This window comes from Nomascus leucogenys, chromosome 6 (genome assembly GCF_006542625.1).
Source record: "Nomascus leucogenys isolate Asia chromosome 6, Asia_NLE_v1, whole genome shotgun sequence".
Lineage (NCBI taxonomy): Eukaryota > Metazoa > Chordata > Mammalia > Primates > Hylobatidae > Nomascus > Nomascus leucogenys.
The window spans coordinates 83,686,955-83,699,614 of record NC_044386.1 but is presented as its reverse complement, the minus strand read 5'-3'; the positions used below and the strand labels follow the sequence as shown (position 1 = coordinate 83,699,614).

General features: G+C 42.6%; 1 protein-coding gene across 5 annotated transcripts in view; it reads right to left on the bottom strand.

The window, feature by feature from the left end:
- Positions 1-12,660, bottom strand: part of TRIP4 (thyroid hormone receptor interactor 4) — a 68,718-nt gene that overhangs the window by 2,701 nt on the left and 53,357 nt on the right. For 4 of the 5 annotated variants that reach the window (XR_004030538.1, XM_004093098.2, XM_030814546.1 and 1 more), the window contains exon 12: positions 7,534-7,636. The exons of the other annotated variant lie outside the window; for it this stretch is intronic. Coding sequence is in view for 3 of the 4 variants with exons in the window: in XM_004093098.2 (XP_004093146.2) it covers positions 7,534-7,636 (103 nt within the window). In the remaining variant the exon portion in view is untranslated. The remainder of the gene's footprint in view (positions 1-7,533; positions 7,637-12,660) is intronic. 5 annotated transcript variants of the gene reach the window in all.

The following is a 12,660-nucleotide window of genomic DNA, read 5'->3' as shown; positions in this document are numbered from 1 at the left end:
ACACACAGTTACTGAGAAGATTATAGCTAACATTAAGTGCTTTCTATAGACCAGTCACTGAGCTACGTGTATTACACGTACACTAAGTCCTTTAATCAAATAACTACAGGTTCGGTATTCCTTATCTAAAATGCTTGGGACCAGAAGTGTTTTAAATTTCAGACTTTTTTGGATTTTGGAATATTTGCATTATATATATTTACTGGTTAAGTATCCCAAATCCAGAAATCCAAAATCCCAAATGCTCCAGTGAGCATATCCTTTGAGCATCATGTTGAAGCTCAAAAAGGTTTAGATTCTGCATTTCAGATTTTCAGATTTGTGGCAGGGCGTGGTGGCTCATGCCTGTAATCCCAGTACTTTGGGAGGCCAAGGCAGGCAGATCGCTTGAGCCCAGGAGTTCCAGACCAGTCTGGCCAACATGGTGAAACCCTGTCTCTACCAAAAAAACCAAACCCCCCTCACTCCCCAAAAAAATTTGCCAGGTATGGTGGTGCAAGCCTGGAGTCCCAGCTACTCGGGAGGCTGAGATAGGAGGATGGCATGAGCCCAGGAGGTGGAGGTTGCAGTGAGCCAAGATCTCATGCCATTGCACTCCAGCATGGGCAACAGAGTGAGACCCTGTCTAAAAAAAAAAAATTTTTTTTTTTTTTTTTTTTTTTGGCTGGGCACAGTGGCTCACGCCTGTAATCCCTGCACTTTGGGGGCCGAGGCAGGCAGATCACCTGAGGTCAGAAGTTCAAGACCAGCCTGGTCAAAATGGTGAAACCCCCGTCTCTACTAAAAATGCAAAAATTAGTTGGGCGTGCTGAAGGGTGTCTGTAATCCCAGCTACTCAAGATGCTGAGGCAGGAGAATCGCTTGAACCCGGGAGGTGGAGGTTCCAGTGAACCGAGATCACACCATTGCACTCCAGCCTGGGCAACAAGAGTAAAACTCAAAAAAAAAAAAATTAATAAAAATAAAAGCAATAAAAAATTAGCCGGGTATGGTGGTGCAGGCCTATAGTCCCAGCTACTTGGGAGGCTGAGGTGGGAGAATTGCTTGAGCCGGGGAGGCAGAGGTTGCAGTGAGCTGAGTTCACACCACTACACTCCAGCCTGGGTGACAGAGTGAGACCCACTCCCAAAAAAAAATAAAAGATCAGATTTGGGATGCTCAGCCTATAACTGAAATAATATATATTAAAGTGTTTCAGGCCAGGTGTGGCTTATGCCTGTAATCCCAGCACTTTGGGAGGCCAAGGCAAGCAAATCACTTGAGGTCAGGAGTTCAAGACCAGCCTGACCAACATGGCAAAACCCCATCTCTACTAAAAATACAAAAATTAGTTGGGTGTGGTGGTGCTCGCCTGTAATCCCAGCTACTCGGGAGGCTGAGGCAGGAGAATTGCTTGAACCCAGGAGGCAGAGGTTGCAGTGAGCTGAGATCTCACCAGTGCATGCCAGCCTGGGCAACAGAGCAGGACCTCATCTCAAAAAAAAAAAAAAGTGGGGGGGGCTTCATAAATTCAGGCTCCTGAAGAAGTAAGGGTGGTTATATTATTTACGCCGAGGCTTGGGAGTTAGGTTTCTTAGTTATGGTTTCAATTTCACCTTTCATTTACCATAAAACCCCAGGCAAGTCTTTTAATTATTATTTATTTCAGATTCCTCATAAGAAAAAAAGACATATCATTTTCTTCACATTCTTAAAGCTTTACTGAATGAGAACATTCCTATTTTACATTTCAGGAGACTCCAGTATGATTATGAAAGCCCTCAAAGTGAGACCAGCTCAGGTAAGATCAACCCATCAGAATAAAACACTCAATGGTAGGCAGACTAATCTCTGGCTTCAATGATGATGTCTAAAATGGAAAGCTAATAGGAGAAACAAGATACAAGAGGAACAAGTATTTCCAGGATATTCCCAGGAATTCAGACGTTCTTTCATCCCTTAGGCTGCCTAAAAAAAATCAGACATTTGCCAACAATCTGTGAACTCCTTACAATCATGGACATTTTGTATCCTTAACGTCTAACAGAGTGATTGCCAATAGAGGCAACTCTTGGGCCAGCTGTGGGCAATGATGGTAAGGGACCGGGGCTTCTTGTGGAAAACAGCAGTCATCATGACTGTCCTTAGAGTGCAGGAACTCTAAGCTCTGAGTTCTAGTTCACCCTGGGCTTCTTTTTTCTTTCTTTCTTTCTTTTTTTTTTTTTTTTTTGAGTCTCGCACTCTCGCCCAGGCTGGAGTGCAGTGGTGCCATCTCGGCTCACTGCAAGCTCCACCTCCCGGGTTCATGCCATTCTCCTGCCTCAGCCTCCCAAGTAGCTAGGACTACAGGCACCCGCCACCATGTCCGGCTAATTTTTTATCTTTTTAGTAGAGATGGGGTTTCACCGTGTTAGCCAGGATGGTCTCCATCTCCTGACCTTGTGATCCACCTTGGCCTCCCGAAGTGCTGGGATTACAGGCGTGAGCCACTGCGCCCGGCCCACCCTGGGCTTCTAAGATCAGGATCTGGATAGTGAACCACAGTGACATACAATACATCCTCTTCATGGTAGGGTGTAACACTTAGTTTCTGTATTTCCCCAATATTTTTACATTTAGTACCTAATCGTTTCAGTGTTAAACCACCTCCTCAATCATAGTGCCTAAAAGAAAATCAAATGCATGTGCAGCAGATGGGCAAGAAGTTAAAAGGGGAAAAAATATTTGTCATCAATTGATATAACTCTCATAGGAATTTTCACATGGTTGGCAAAAGATATAAGGTGCATGAGTTTATACAGCATGTTGTTAAATTTAAAAAATTTCCTTTATCTGAGTATTCAACCTATATAAAGCAGACACAGAGCCAGGTGATACCCTATTGTATATTGCTCTTTTCTGAATTATTTCAATTTCAGGAGACACAATTACCTTATGATCAAGCAAACTCAAATTTACACTTCCAAAAACAAACAAATCATACACCTTTAATTTAAGGCATTTATACATCCATATATATGTGATACAACACATAAATGGGTCATATTCTAAAAGTTTATTTGCAAGTCTGAAGTTTGGAACCTGAAGCCGGGCATAGTAAGTGTATATCTGTAGTTCCAGCTACTTGGGAGGCTCAGGCAGGAAGATCTCTTGAGCCCAGAGTTCAAGGCCAGTCTAGGCAACACAGTGAGACCCCTGTCTCAAAAATAAGTTTGGAATTTCGAATATATTTATCATAGAACTAATCTGTAAAGGGTAGCTAGTTCCTAAGCCATCCCACAAAAAAAAAAAAAAAAAAAAAAACAACAAAAAAAACCAACATTTAAGCCATAGTGTTATAAGTAAAGCAGACTATTAATTAATTTTTTTTTTAGAGACAGGATTTCGCTGTGTCACTCAGACGGGAGTGCAGTATTGCAATCATAGCCCATTGCAGCCTTGAATTCCTGGGCTCAAGCAATATTTCTGCCTCAGCCTCCCAAGTAGCTGGCACTATAGGCACACGCCACCACACTGGGATAATTTTTTTTTTTTTTTTTTTGTAGAGACAGGGTCTCGCTATGTTTCTCAGGCTGGTCTCAAACTCCTGGCTTCAAGTGATCCTCCTGCCTCAGCTTCCTAAAGTGCTGGGATTATAGACATGAGCCACTGTGTCTGACCAAGTATTAATATTATTAATGCTATTAAACTTAATCACTTCATGTAATAATATATCTAGAGGAAAATGTGATAACCATTCCAAATCAAGAGGCAGGTATGTATTTTCCCCAGTGTAACTGGGATTAAAGACTTTTCCAGCTTAAACTACTGGAGGTATCCCCTAGGACCTAAGAGAAGAGAGTTCTGGCAGAGTAGAAGGTTTTTAGAGAAGCCAAGGTGGATGGATCACCTGAGCTCAGGAGTTCGAGACCAGCCTGGGCAACATGGCAAGACCCCGTTTCTAGCAAAAATACAAAAAATTAGCCAAGCATGGTGGCACATGCCTGTGGTCCCAGCTACTTAGGAGGCTGAGGTGGGAGGATCACTTGAGCCTGGGAGGTGGAGGTTGCAGTGAGTCGAGATTGTGCCACTGCACTCCAACCTGGATGACAGAGTGAGACCCCATCTCAAAATAAAATTTTCACTACCTATTGTTTCTGTGCAATTTTTAACCTTGTCTAGTGTACCATTAACTAACAGAAACAATAGGAAAAAGATAGGAAGTTATTAAAGCTTTCTCCTAAGAATGTCACTCCCCTCCCCATCATGAAACCTTATGGAGAAAAATGAAGGCTCTATAGGTCCTGAAGGTGTAGAGAAAGTACTAAAGTAAAACATTTCAGAGAAATATCTAAACTCTACACAGAACATTTTCTCAAAGGACTTTAGGCAGCAGATGAAAACCAAGACGGGAAGAAGCTACGAAAAGGGAAGTAGGACTAAAGATCAAGTAACAGTGGGTCTGAGAGAGAGGATTTACCACCGTTTCCTCCTACCACCAGTGTTGCCACCAGTACCTAGAGGAAGGTGAGAATGAAATGGAGGAGGAAGGGGTAGACTGCTAGAACCAAAACAGAGGGAGGGTAAAAGGAGATCTAAATCCTAAACAGGGCCAAGTGTGGTGGCTCACACCTGTAATCCTAACACTTTAGGAGGCCAAGGCAAGAGGATCACTTGAGACCAAACTGGGCAACATAGTGAGACCTCATCTCTACCAAAAATTTAAAAATTATCTGGGTGTGGTGGCACATACCTGTAGTCCCAGCTACTTTGGGGGCTGAGGTGGGAGGATTACTTTATCCCAGGAGGTGGAGGCTGCAATGAGCCATAATTACACAACTGCACTCCAGGCTGGGTGACAGGCCAAGGCCCTATCTCAAAAATAAATAAATCCTTAATAGTGGAGAAAAGAAAGGATTTCCAGGGCTACTGGGCCACCAACTGGAGTACTGTCTGAAGTAAATAATTTGTGTCAGTTAAGGGCAACTTGGTTCAGATCTTCCAATGTGTAGTAATCTTAGGATCTTATCAATCAAGATGTTGCCTGAATTTTGCAGTAAATATACATTAATATAAATTCCTACTCCAAGCATTTCATTTTGTGATTGAAAGCAGTGTTACTTAAAGTACAGCCAGCTGGCCAATAGCATCAGTATCACCTGAGAGCAGGATTGAGGAACCTGTGTTTTAATAGCTTGCTAGGTGATTTTTAGTTACATTACAGTTTGAGAAGTACTTCTCTAGGGCATAGATTTATAAAATGGCTAGTTGGTCCCCAAGGTATTGGATGAGGGAGAGTTGTGCACCAGTGAGGACAATGCATGCCCTAGAATCACGCAATTCACACAATGGGAAAGCAGTGACAAAGAGGCACAAAATGGTAACTGACATGAGCAAATGGGAGAGTTGCTGATGTTGCTTTCCCAAGGATGTTAGGCAGGGAGGCCACCACTACTATATATGTGTTTTTTGTTTGTTTGTTTTTGGTTTTGTTTTGTTTTGTTTTGATACGGAGTCTCGCTCTGTTGCCCAGGATGGAGTGCAGTGGTGCGATCTCGACTCACTGTAAGCTCTGCCTCCCAGGTTCACACCATTCTCCTGCCTCAGCCTCCCGAGTAGCTGGGACTACAGGTGCCCACTACCATGCATGGCTAATTTTTTGTATTTTTAGTAGAGACGGGGTTTCACTGTGTTAGCCAGGATGGTCTCGATCTCCTGACCTCATGATCCACCTGCCTTGGCCTCCCAAAGTGCTGGGATTACAGGCGTGAGCCACCGCGCCCGGCCCACTATATGTGTTTTGAGACTGCTTTGAAATACAAGAGGCTGCTCTAGGACAGAGGAAGAAAAGATGGGTCCCAGCTACTTGGGAGGCTGATATGGGAGGATTAGACCTGGGAGGTTGAGGTTGTGGTGGGCCATGATCATGCCACTGTACTCCAACCTGGGTGACAGAGCAAGACACTGTCTCAATCAATTAACTAATAAGAATTTTAAAAATGAGGCCGGGTGCAGTGGCTCACGTCTGTAATCCCAGCACTTTGGGAGGCCGAGGCAGGCAGATCACAAGGTCAGGAGTTTGAGACCAGCCTGGCCAATATGGTGAAACCCCATCTCTACTAAAAATACAAAAATTAGCTGGGAGTGGTGGTGGACGCCTGTAGTCCCAGCTACTCGGGAGGCTGAGGCAGGAGAATCGCTTGAACCCAGGAGGTGGAGGTTGTAGTGAGCCGAGATTGGGCCACTGCACTCCAGCCTCGGAGACACAGCGAGACTCTGTCTCAAAAAAAAAAAAAAAAAAATGTTAAAAAGGAATGAAAAGCAAGAGAGCCAAGGCCATACTCTGAGAACCAATAATGAAGAGAAATGTGGAAAGTGGTGTCTCTAAAATAGATGCTCAATAATAAATATTTAAAATGTTAAGTCTTTTTTTTGAGATGGAGTTTCACTCTTGTTGCCTAGGCTGGAGTACAGTGGCGCAATCTCGGCTCACTGCAACCTCTGCCTCCCGAGTTCAAGCAATACTCCTGCCTCAGCCTCCCAAGTGGCTGGGATTACAGGTGCCCACCACCATGCCCTGCTAATTTTTTGTATTTTTAGTAGAGACGGGGTGTCACCATGTTGGACAGGCTGGTCTCAAACTCCTGACCTCAGATGATCCACCTGTCTCGGCTTCCCAAAGTGCTGGGATTATAGGCATGAGCCACCACACCCAGCCCTTATTCTTGAGTTGAAAACTAACAGTGAATAAATGGATAAATGACAATGCTGTCACTGCACTGCCTTACTACTTCCTTTGACGAGCAGTACAGTGGGGCAAAACACTCTTTTGGCTGACAAATAGTATTTTAATGTAATAGGATCTGAAATAGAAGTTTAGAGTGACTTACTGTGCCAATAATTGTGGATCAAGATATACTTTGGAAAGCCTTTATTGTAGTTATCCTAACATAAAGTTATTGATAAGTATAATTATATTAAGCCTCCAACACTAGGGATACACAGAACACAATAATTTTTTTTTTTTTTTTTTTTTTTTTTTTTTTTTTTTTGAGACCAAGTGTTGCTCTGTTACCAGGCTGGAGTGTAATGGCACAATCTCAGCTCACTGTAACCTCCACCTTCCAGGTTCAAGCGATTCTCCTGCCTCAGCCTTCCAAGTAGCTGGGACTATAGGCGCTACAGGCGCATGCCACCACGCCCAGCTAATTTTTTGTTTTTGTAATCTTAGTAGAGATGGGGTTTCACCATGTTGGCCAGGATGGTCTCGATCTCTTGACCTTGTGATCCACCCGCCTCAGCCTCCCAAAGTGCTGGGATTACAGGCGTGAGCCACCATGCCTGGCCAAAAGGGAAGATTATATAAAAATCTAGACAAGTGAGATGCAAGATAAAAAAAAAGAAAAGAAAATTAGACCATCAAAGATTATGACTTACAGGCTGATCCAAAGGTAGTGGGTTACGTCAACCGATTGTTCACAGTCAGTTACAGATTGAACTCCTTGTTCTACTTTTTTCCCCATTCCTCACTACTGCACTTGACTAGTCTTAAAGAAAAAAAAAATCATGACTTACAGATTTTTGGATTTCCTTTAATAGGAAACTTCACAACCATTTCCTGAGGATTTTTGCAGATGAAAACAAATGGAGAATCAGATTCTTGACTGATGTCTGGAAACTGTGAAATATAAAAATAAAAATTTCAGGCTAGTTGGGACAAGTTTTGAATTTAAGGAGAACAGAAGATGTCCCAGATTTCACCTCAACATTCTGATGATAGTACTTTTCATTTCACAGGTAAAGAGGATTATGCTCAACAAGCAAGAACAAATCTTCATCTTTCTACAATCCTTAGTACAGCATTAATACAGTCTGTTGCCTGCCATCTCTGATTTCCTATAGTGGGAACAACTTCATTAAAAAAAAAAAAAAAAAAAAAAGTTTACCTGAAATCCTCCCAGAAGAATTAGAACTGACTGCTCTTTTATCACAAACAACCAAGAGTCAGGAGATTCAGGGATCTCCTTGGGGAACATCAGGTACCCCCTAGGTTCAACTCAAGTGAAGCACTGGAAGACTTAAGAAAAATAAAACATCTGTGGAAATTCTGCCAGAAACAGTACACATAGCCCTTCTCTAGCTAAAGGGAAGGAAGATGATTCATTCTGAAAGGTATGAACATGCAAAAGCTGTTTTGCTGGATGCTTTCCAGATCTACTTCGGGTGAAAAGGTAACTGGTAGAGCAATTCTGAAAATTATTTAGAAACCTCCTTTGGATCTCTTATCATAAAACAAATCTGTGTGAATAGTTAGGACTTTTACTTTTTTGTAAAAACAGACACAGAACCTAGAGTAAGACTATGCTGGCTACACAATCACAATTTAAGAACAATTGGGGGTTAGCAATGGGTAACGGAGCTGGAATTTCATTATTTCCTATCTTACTATGTCTTATATATTTAGCATGTTCAACAAATATGACTCATAGGCTTCTGGGTCAGACTTCATTACCAGAGAAGGCTTTCTCCTAGTAACTACCATCAAAAGTATGAAATTGCCTGTATTTTCCACCCTTATTTGACTGCTAAGATATGCCTTCTAAAGTCTAAGCCACTAAAAGTTTCATTTTAAAAAGTAAGGAAATTCAAATTTCTCTGTAACTAGAAGCATGAATAGTTAAACTTCTTTATTTGACCACTCTTGTCCTACATGATAAGTGATGCTGTGGAGAAAACAGAAGGGATTTTTAGTAGCATCTGGCCCTGCCCATACACCGTGGCTTTCAGTGTGGAAGAGGTGGGACATGTACTTTGTTTTTGTTTTGTTTTTTTAGAGATGGGGTCTCTCTATTTTGCCCAGGCTGATCTCAAACTCCTGGACCCAAATCATTCTCCTGCCTCAACCTCCCAAAGTTCTAGGATTATAGGAGACAGCCACCACATCCAGCCAATAAAACAAACTTAATATTAACTATCAGCCACAATCATATTAATAGGCAGGGTCAAATGTTCACGGTAGAAAAGTAAGGCTACAGATACAAGGGTAAACCCTCTTCTTTCTTATCCCTTTTATCTTCAGAAGCCAAAGAAAAGCAGGGCCCAGCTGTTATTGCTGGGTATTAGAAGGAAATAAGCTCTGCACAAGATCCATGCTGAGGTGCTTTGGCACAAATAAAACCAGAGGCTGCCATCAAGATCTCTAAACCTAATTCTACAGAGACCAGAGCAGCAGCAGTCATAATTACTATCTCTTTAATTTTCCTATTTTTCCTTCCCTGTGGCTTAGAGACCATTGAGGCAAAGGACAATCACAGCTCTGATTTTCCAACACCACAAACCATTTCAGCCAGTCTCTCCTCTTTCTTCCATATCAATAGTTTTTGCCTCTCTACTGGATCAATCCTATTAACACACAAACATTCTGTAATGTCTGGCATGAAACAAAATCTCTTATCCAGATCCCACATCCTCCTCCAGCTACTACTCATTTCTCAGATTCCCATTACAACAAAATTCATCAAAAGATTATCTGTACTCCTTGACTTTAATTCCTCTCCTACTTTTTTCTTGAATTCACTATAAATAGGCTTTCACTCTCATCATTCCATCAAAATCATTCTTGTAAAGGTCATTGTTGACTTCCATGTTGCTAAATCAAATGGTCAATTCGCAGTTCTCATCTTTTTTTTTTTTTTTTTTTTTTTGAGATGGAGTCTTACTCTGTTACCCAGGCTGGAGTGCAATGGCGCGATCTCGGCTCACTACAACCTCTGCCTCCTGGGTTCAAGCGATTCTCCTGCCTGCCTCAGCCTCCTGAGTAGCTGGGATTACAGGCGTCCAACACCATGCCCAGCTAATTTTGTATTTTTAGTAGAAACGGGGTTTCACCATGTTGGCCAGGCTGATCTTGAACTTCTGACCTCAGGTAATCCACCTGCCTCAGCCTCCCAAAGTGCTGGGATTACAGGCATGAGCCACCATGCCTGGGTCAGTTCTCATCTTAATTGATCTATCTGTAGTAGAACTTGATAGAATTCTTTTTTTTTTTTTAATCTTCACTCTTGCCATCCAAAGATAGAATTCTTTTCTCTAGCTAGGCACAGTGGCTCACACTTCTAATCCCAGCACTTTGGGAGGCCCAGGCAGGAGGATTGCTTGAGCCCAGGAGTTTGGGATCAGCCTGGGCAACATGGCAAGACCCCATCTCTACAAAAAATAAAACATTAAAAAAATTAGCCAAGCATGGTGGCACACACTCTAGCCTGGGCAACAGAGTGAGACCCTGTCTCAAAGAAAAGCCAAAGTATATCCAATATCTCACCATTTCTTAAGACTTCAATGGCTACTTCCTTGGTCCAAGCCATCATAATGTCTCCCTGGGTTTCTGCAATAACCTCCTAAGTGGTCTGTTTCTGCCCTTAACTTCCCTCTTGGTCTATTCTCAACACAGCCGCCAGAACTAATTTTTTTTTTTTATATCAGATCACGCCATTCTTCTGCTTAAAACTCTCCAATGGGTTTTCATCTCAATCAGAATAAAAGTCTAAGTCCTTGCTTACCATGACCTACAAGTCCGTAGACAATCTGGCCCCCCATTTCCTCTCTGATACCTTCTCTTACTTCTCTCCACTTCCACTCCACTCTTGCCACACTGGCTTCCTTGTTGTTCCTGTCTCAGGTTTTTTGCACTTGCCTTTTCCTTCTTCCTGGAATGCTTTTTACCCTAGATATTTCCATGGCTTCTTTCCTCTCTTCCTTCACAATTTTGTTGAAGTGTCAACTTTTAGTGAATATTCTATAACCCTATTTAAAATCAGAGCACCAAATTCCCCACAAACTTGGCACTCTTTTTTTTTTTTTTTTTTTTTTGAGACGGAGTCTTTCTCTGTCCCCCAGGCTGGAGTGCGGTGGCGCGATCTCGGCTCACCGCAACCTCCACCTCACGCCATTCTCCTGCCTCAGCCTCCTGAGTAGCTGGGACCACAGGCGCCCGCCAACACGCCCGGCTAATTTTTTTGTATTTCTTAGTAGAGACGGGGTTTCACCGTGTTAGCCAGGATGGTCTCGATCTCCTGACCTCGTGATCCACCCACCTCGGCCTCCCAAAGTGCTGGGATTACAGGCTTGAGCCACCGCGCCCGGCCAACTTGGCACTCTTAAACTACCTCTCCAGCCTTATTTTTTATTTTATTTTTTTTTTGAGATGGAGTCTTGCTCTGTTGCCCAGGCTGGAGTACAGTGGGGCAATCTTGGCTCACTGCAAGCTCCATCTCCCGGGTTCACACCATTCTCCTGCCTCAGCCTCCCGAGTGGCTGGGACTACAAGTGCCCGCCACTATGCCTGGCTAATTTTTTGTATTTTTAGTAGAGATGGGGTTTCACCGTGTTAGCCAGGATGGTCTCAATCTCCTGACCTTGTGATCCGCCTGCCTCGGCCTTCCAAAGTGCTGGGATTACAGGTGTGAGCCACCACACCTGGCCCTCTCCTGCCTTATTTTACCATCGTCTGATACAATATAATTTACTTATTTAGAACTTTTACTTGGTCTCACCTCACTAGGATGAAAGCTCCATGAGGACAGGGATTTTTGTTTTGTTTACTCATCAGCATCTAGGACCATGCCTGGTTCACAGCAGGCAATCAATAAATACTTGTTGAATAAAAATGCAATGAATTGGCCGGGCACAGTGGCTCACGCCTGTACTCCCAGCACTTTGGGACACCAAAGTGGGCAGACCACGAGGTCAGGAGATTGAGACCATCCTGGCTAAAACTGTGAAACCCCGTCTCTACTAAAAATACAAAAAATTAGCTGGGCGTGGTGGCGGGCGCCAATAGTCCCAGCTACTCTGGAGGCTGAGGCAGGAGAATGGCGTGAACCCGGGAGGCGGAGCTTGCAGTGAGCCGAGATCGCACCACTGCACTCCATCCAGACTGGGTGACAGAGCGACACTCGGTCTCAAAAGAAAAAAAAAAAAAAAAAATGAATTTACCAACTTGTGCATTAAAGTTATTTTATTCAAGGTGAATACATACATGCTAGGAATCGTACACTCTTAGAACTGTAACTCTAAGTAAAAGTAGATATTACTCTTCATGTGTTATCCCTAAGCTTGTGTCTTGGCAAGTGGTCAATATGGCTCTATGTTTAAGAAAAACCACACTGATGTGTATTAACAGAGTAAGTAAATGTTAAATAGTGGGAAAAACTGGAAAAATGGTGGACAAATTAAATAACAATAGGTTCCTTGGACCCATCATCCTCACAATAAAGACAAACATAAAAATCAACTTTCCCAGATGAATCTCAAATTAAAGTTCCAGGTGAATATCCCTTTTCCTACTACTAGCACTGAACTTCAAGGGGCTTATAAGAAACAGGTAAAAAGCAAAGTGGCCTACAAGGAATAAAGTAAAGCCTATGCATTGGAGGAAGAGATTATTTTTCATTATCAAATGCATTAAAACAAAGTTAGCTTGGCAGAGCCTCAGTACCTCCAAAAAAAAAAAAAAAAAAAACCAACCATAATCCCCACAGCCAGGGCCTGGACACTAAAGACTATATTACATACTAACAAACCACTATATACCTACATTGTATTCTAACAAGTAAGGGATATTTGGTCTGAAAGTCAGAAAAATAAAATGCAGCTTACCCAGAGAAAGAATAAGAGAGGGGAGGTGAAGAATGTGAATAAGCT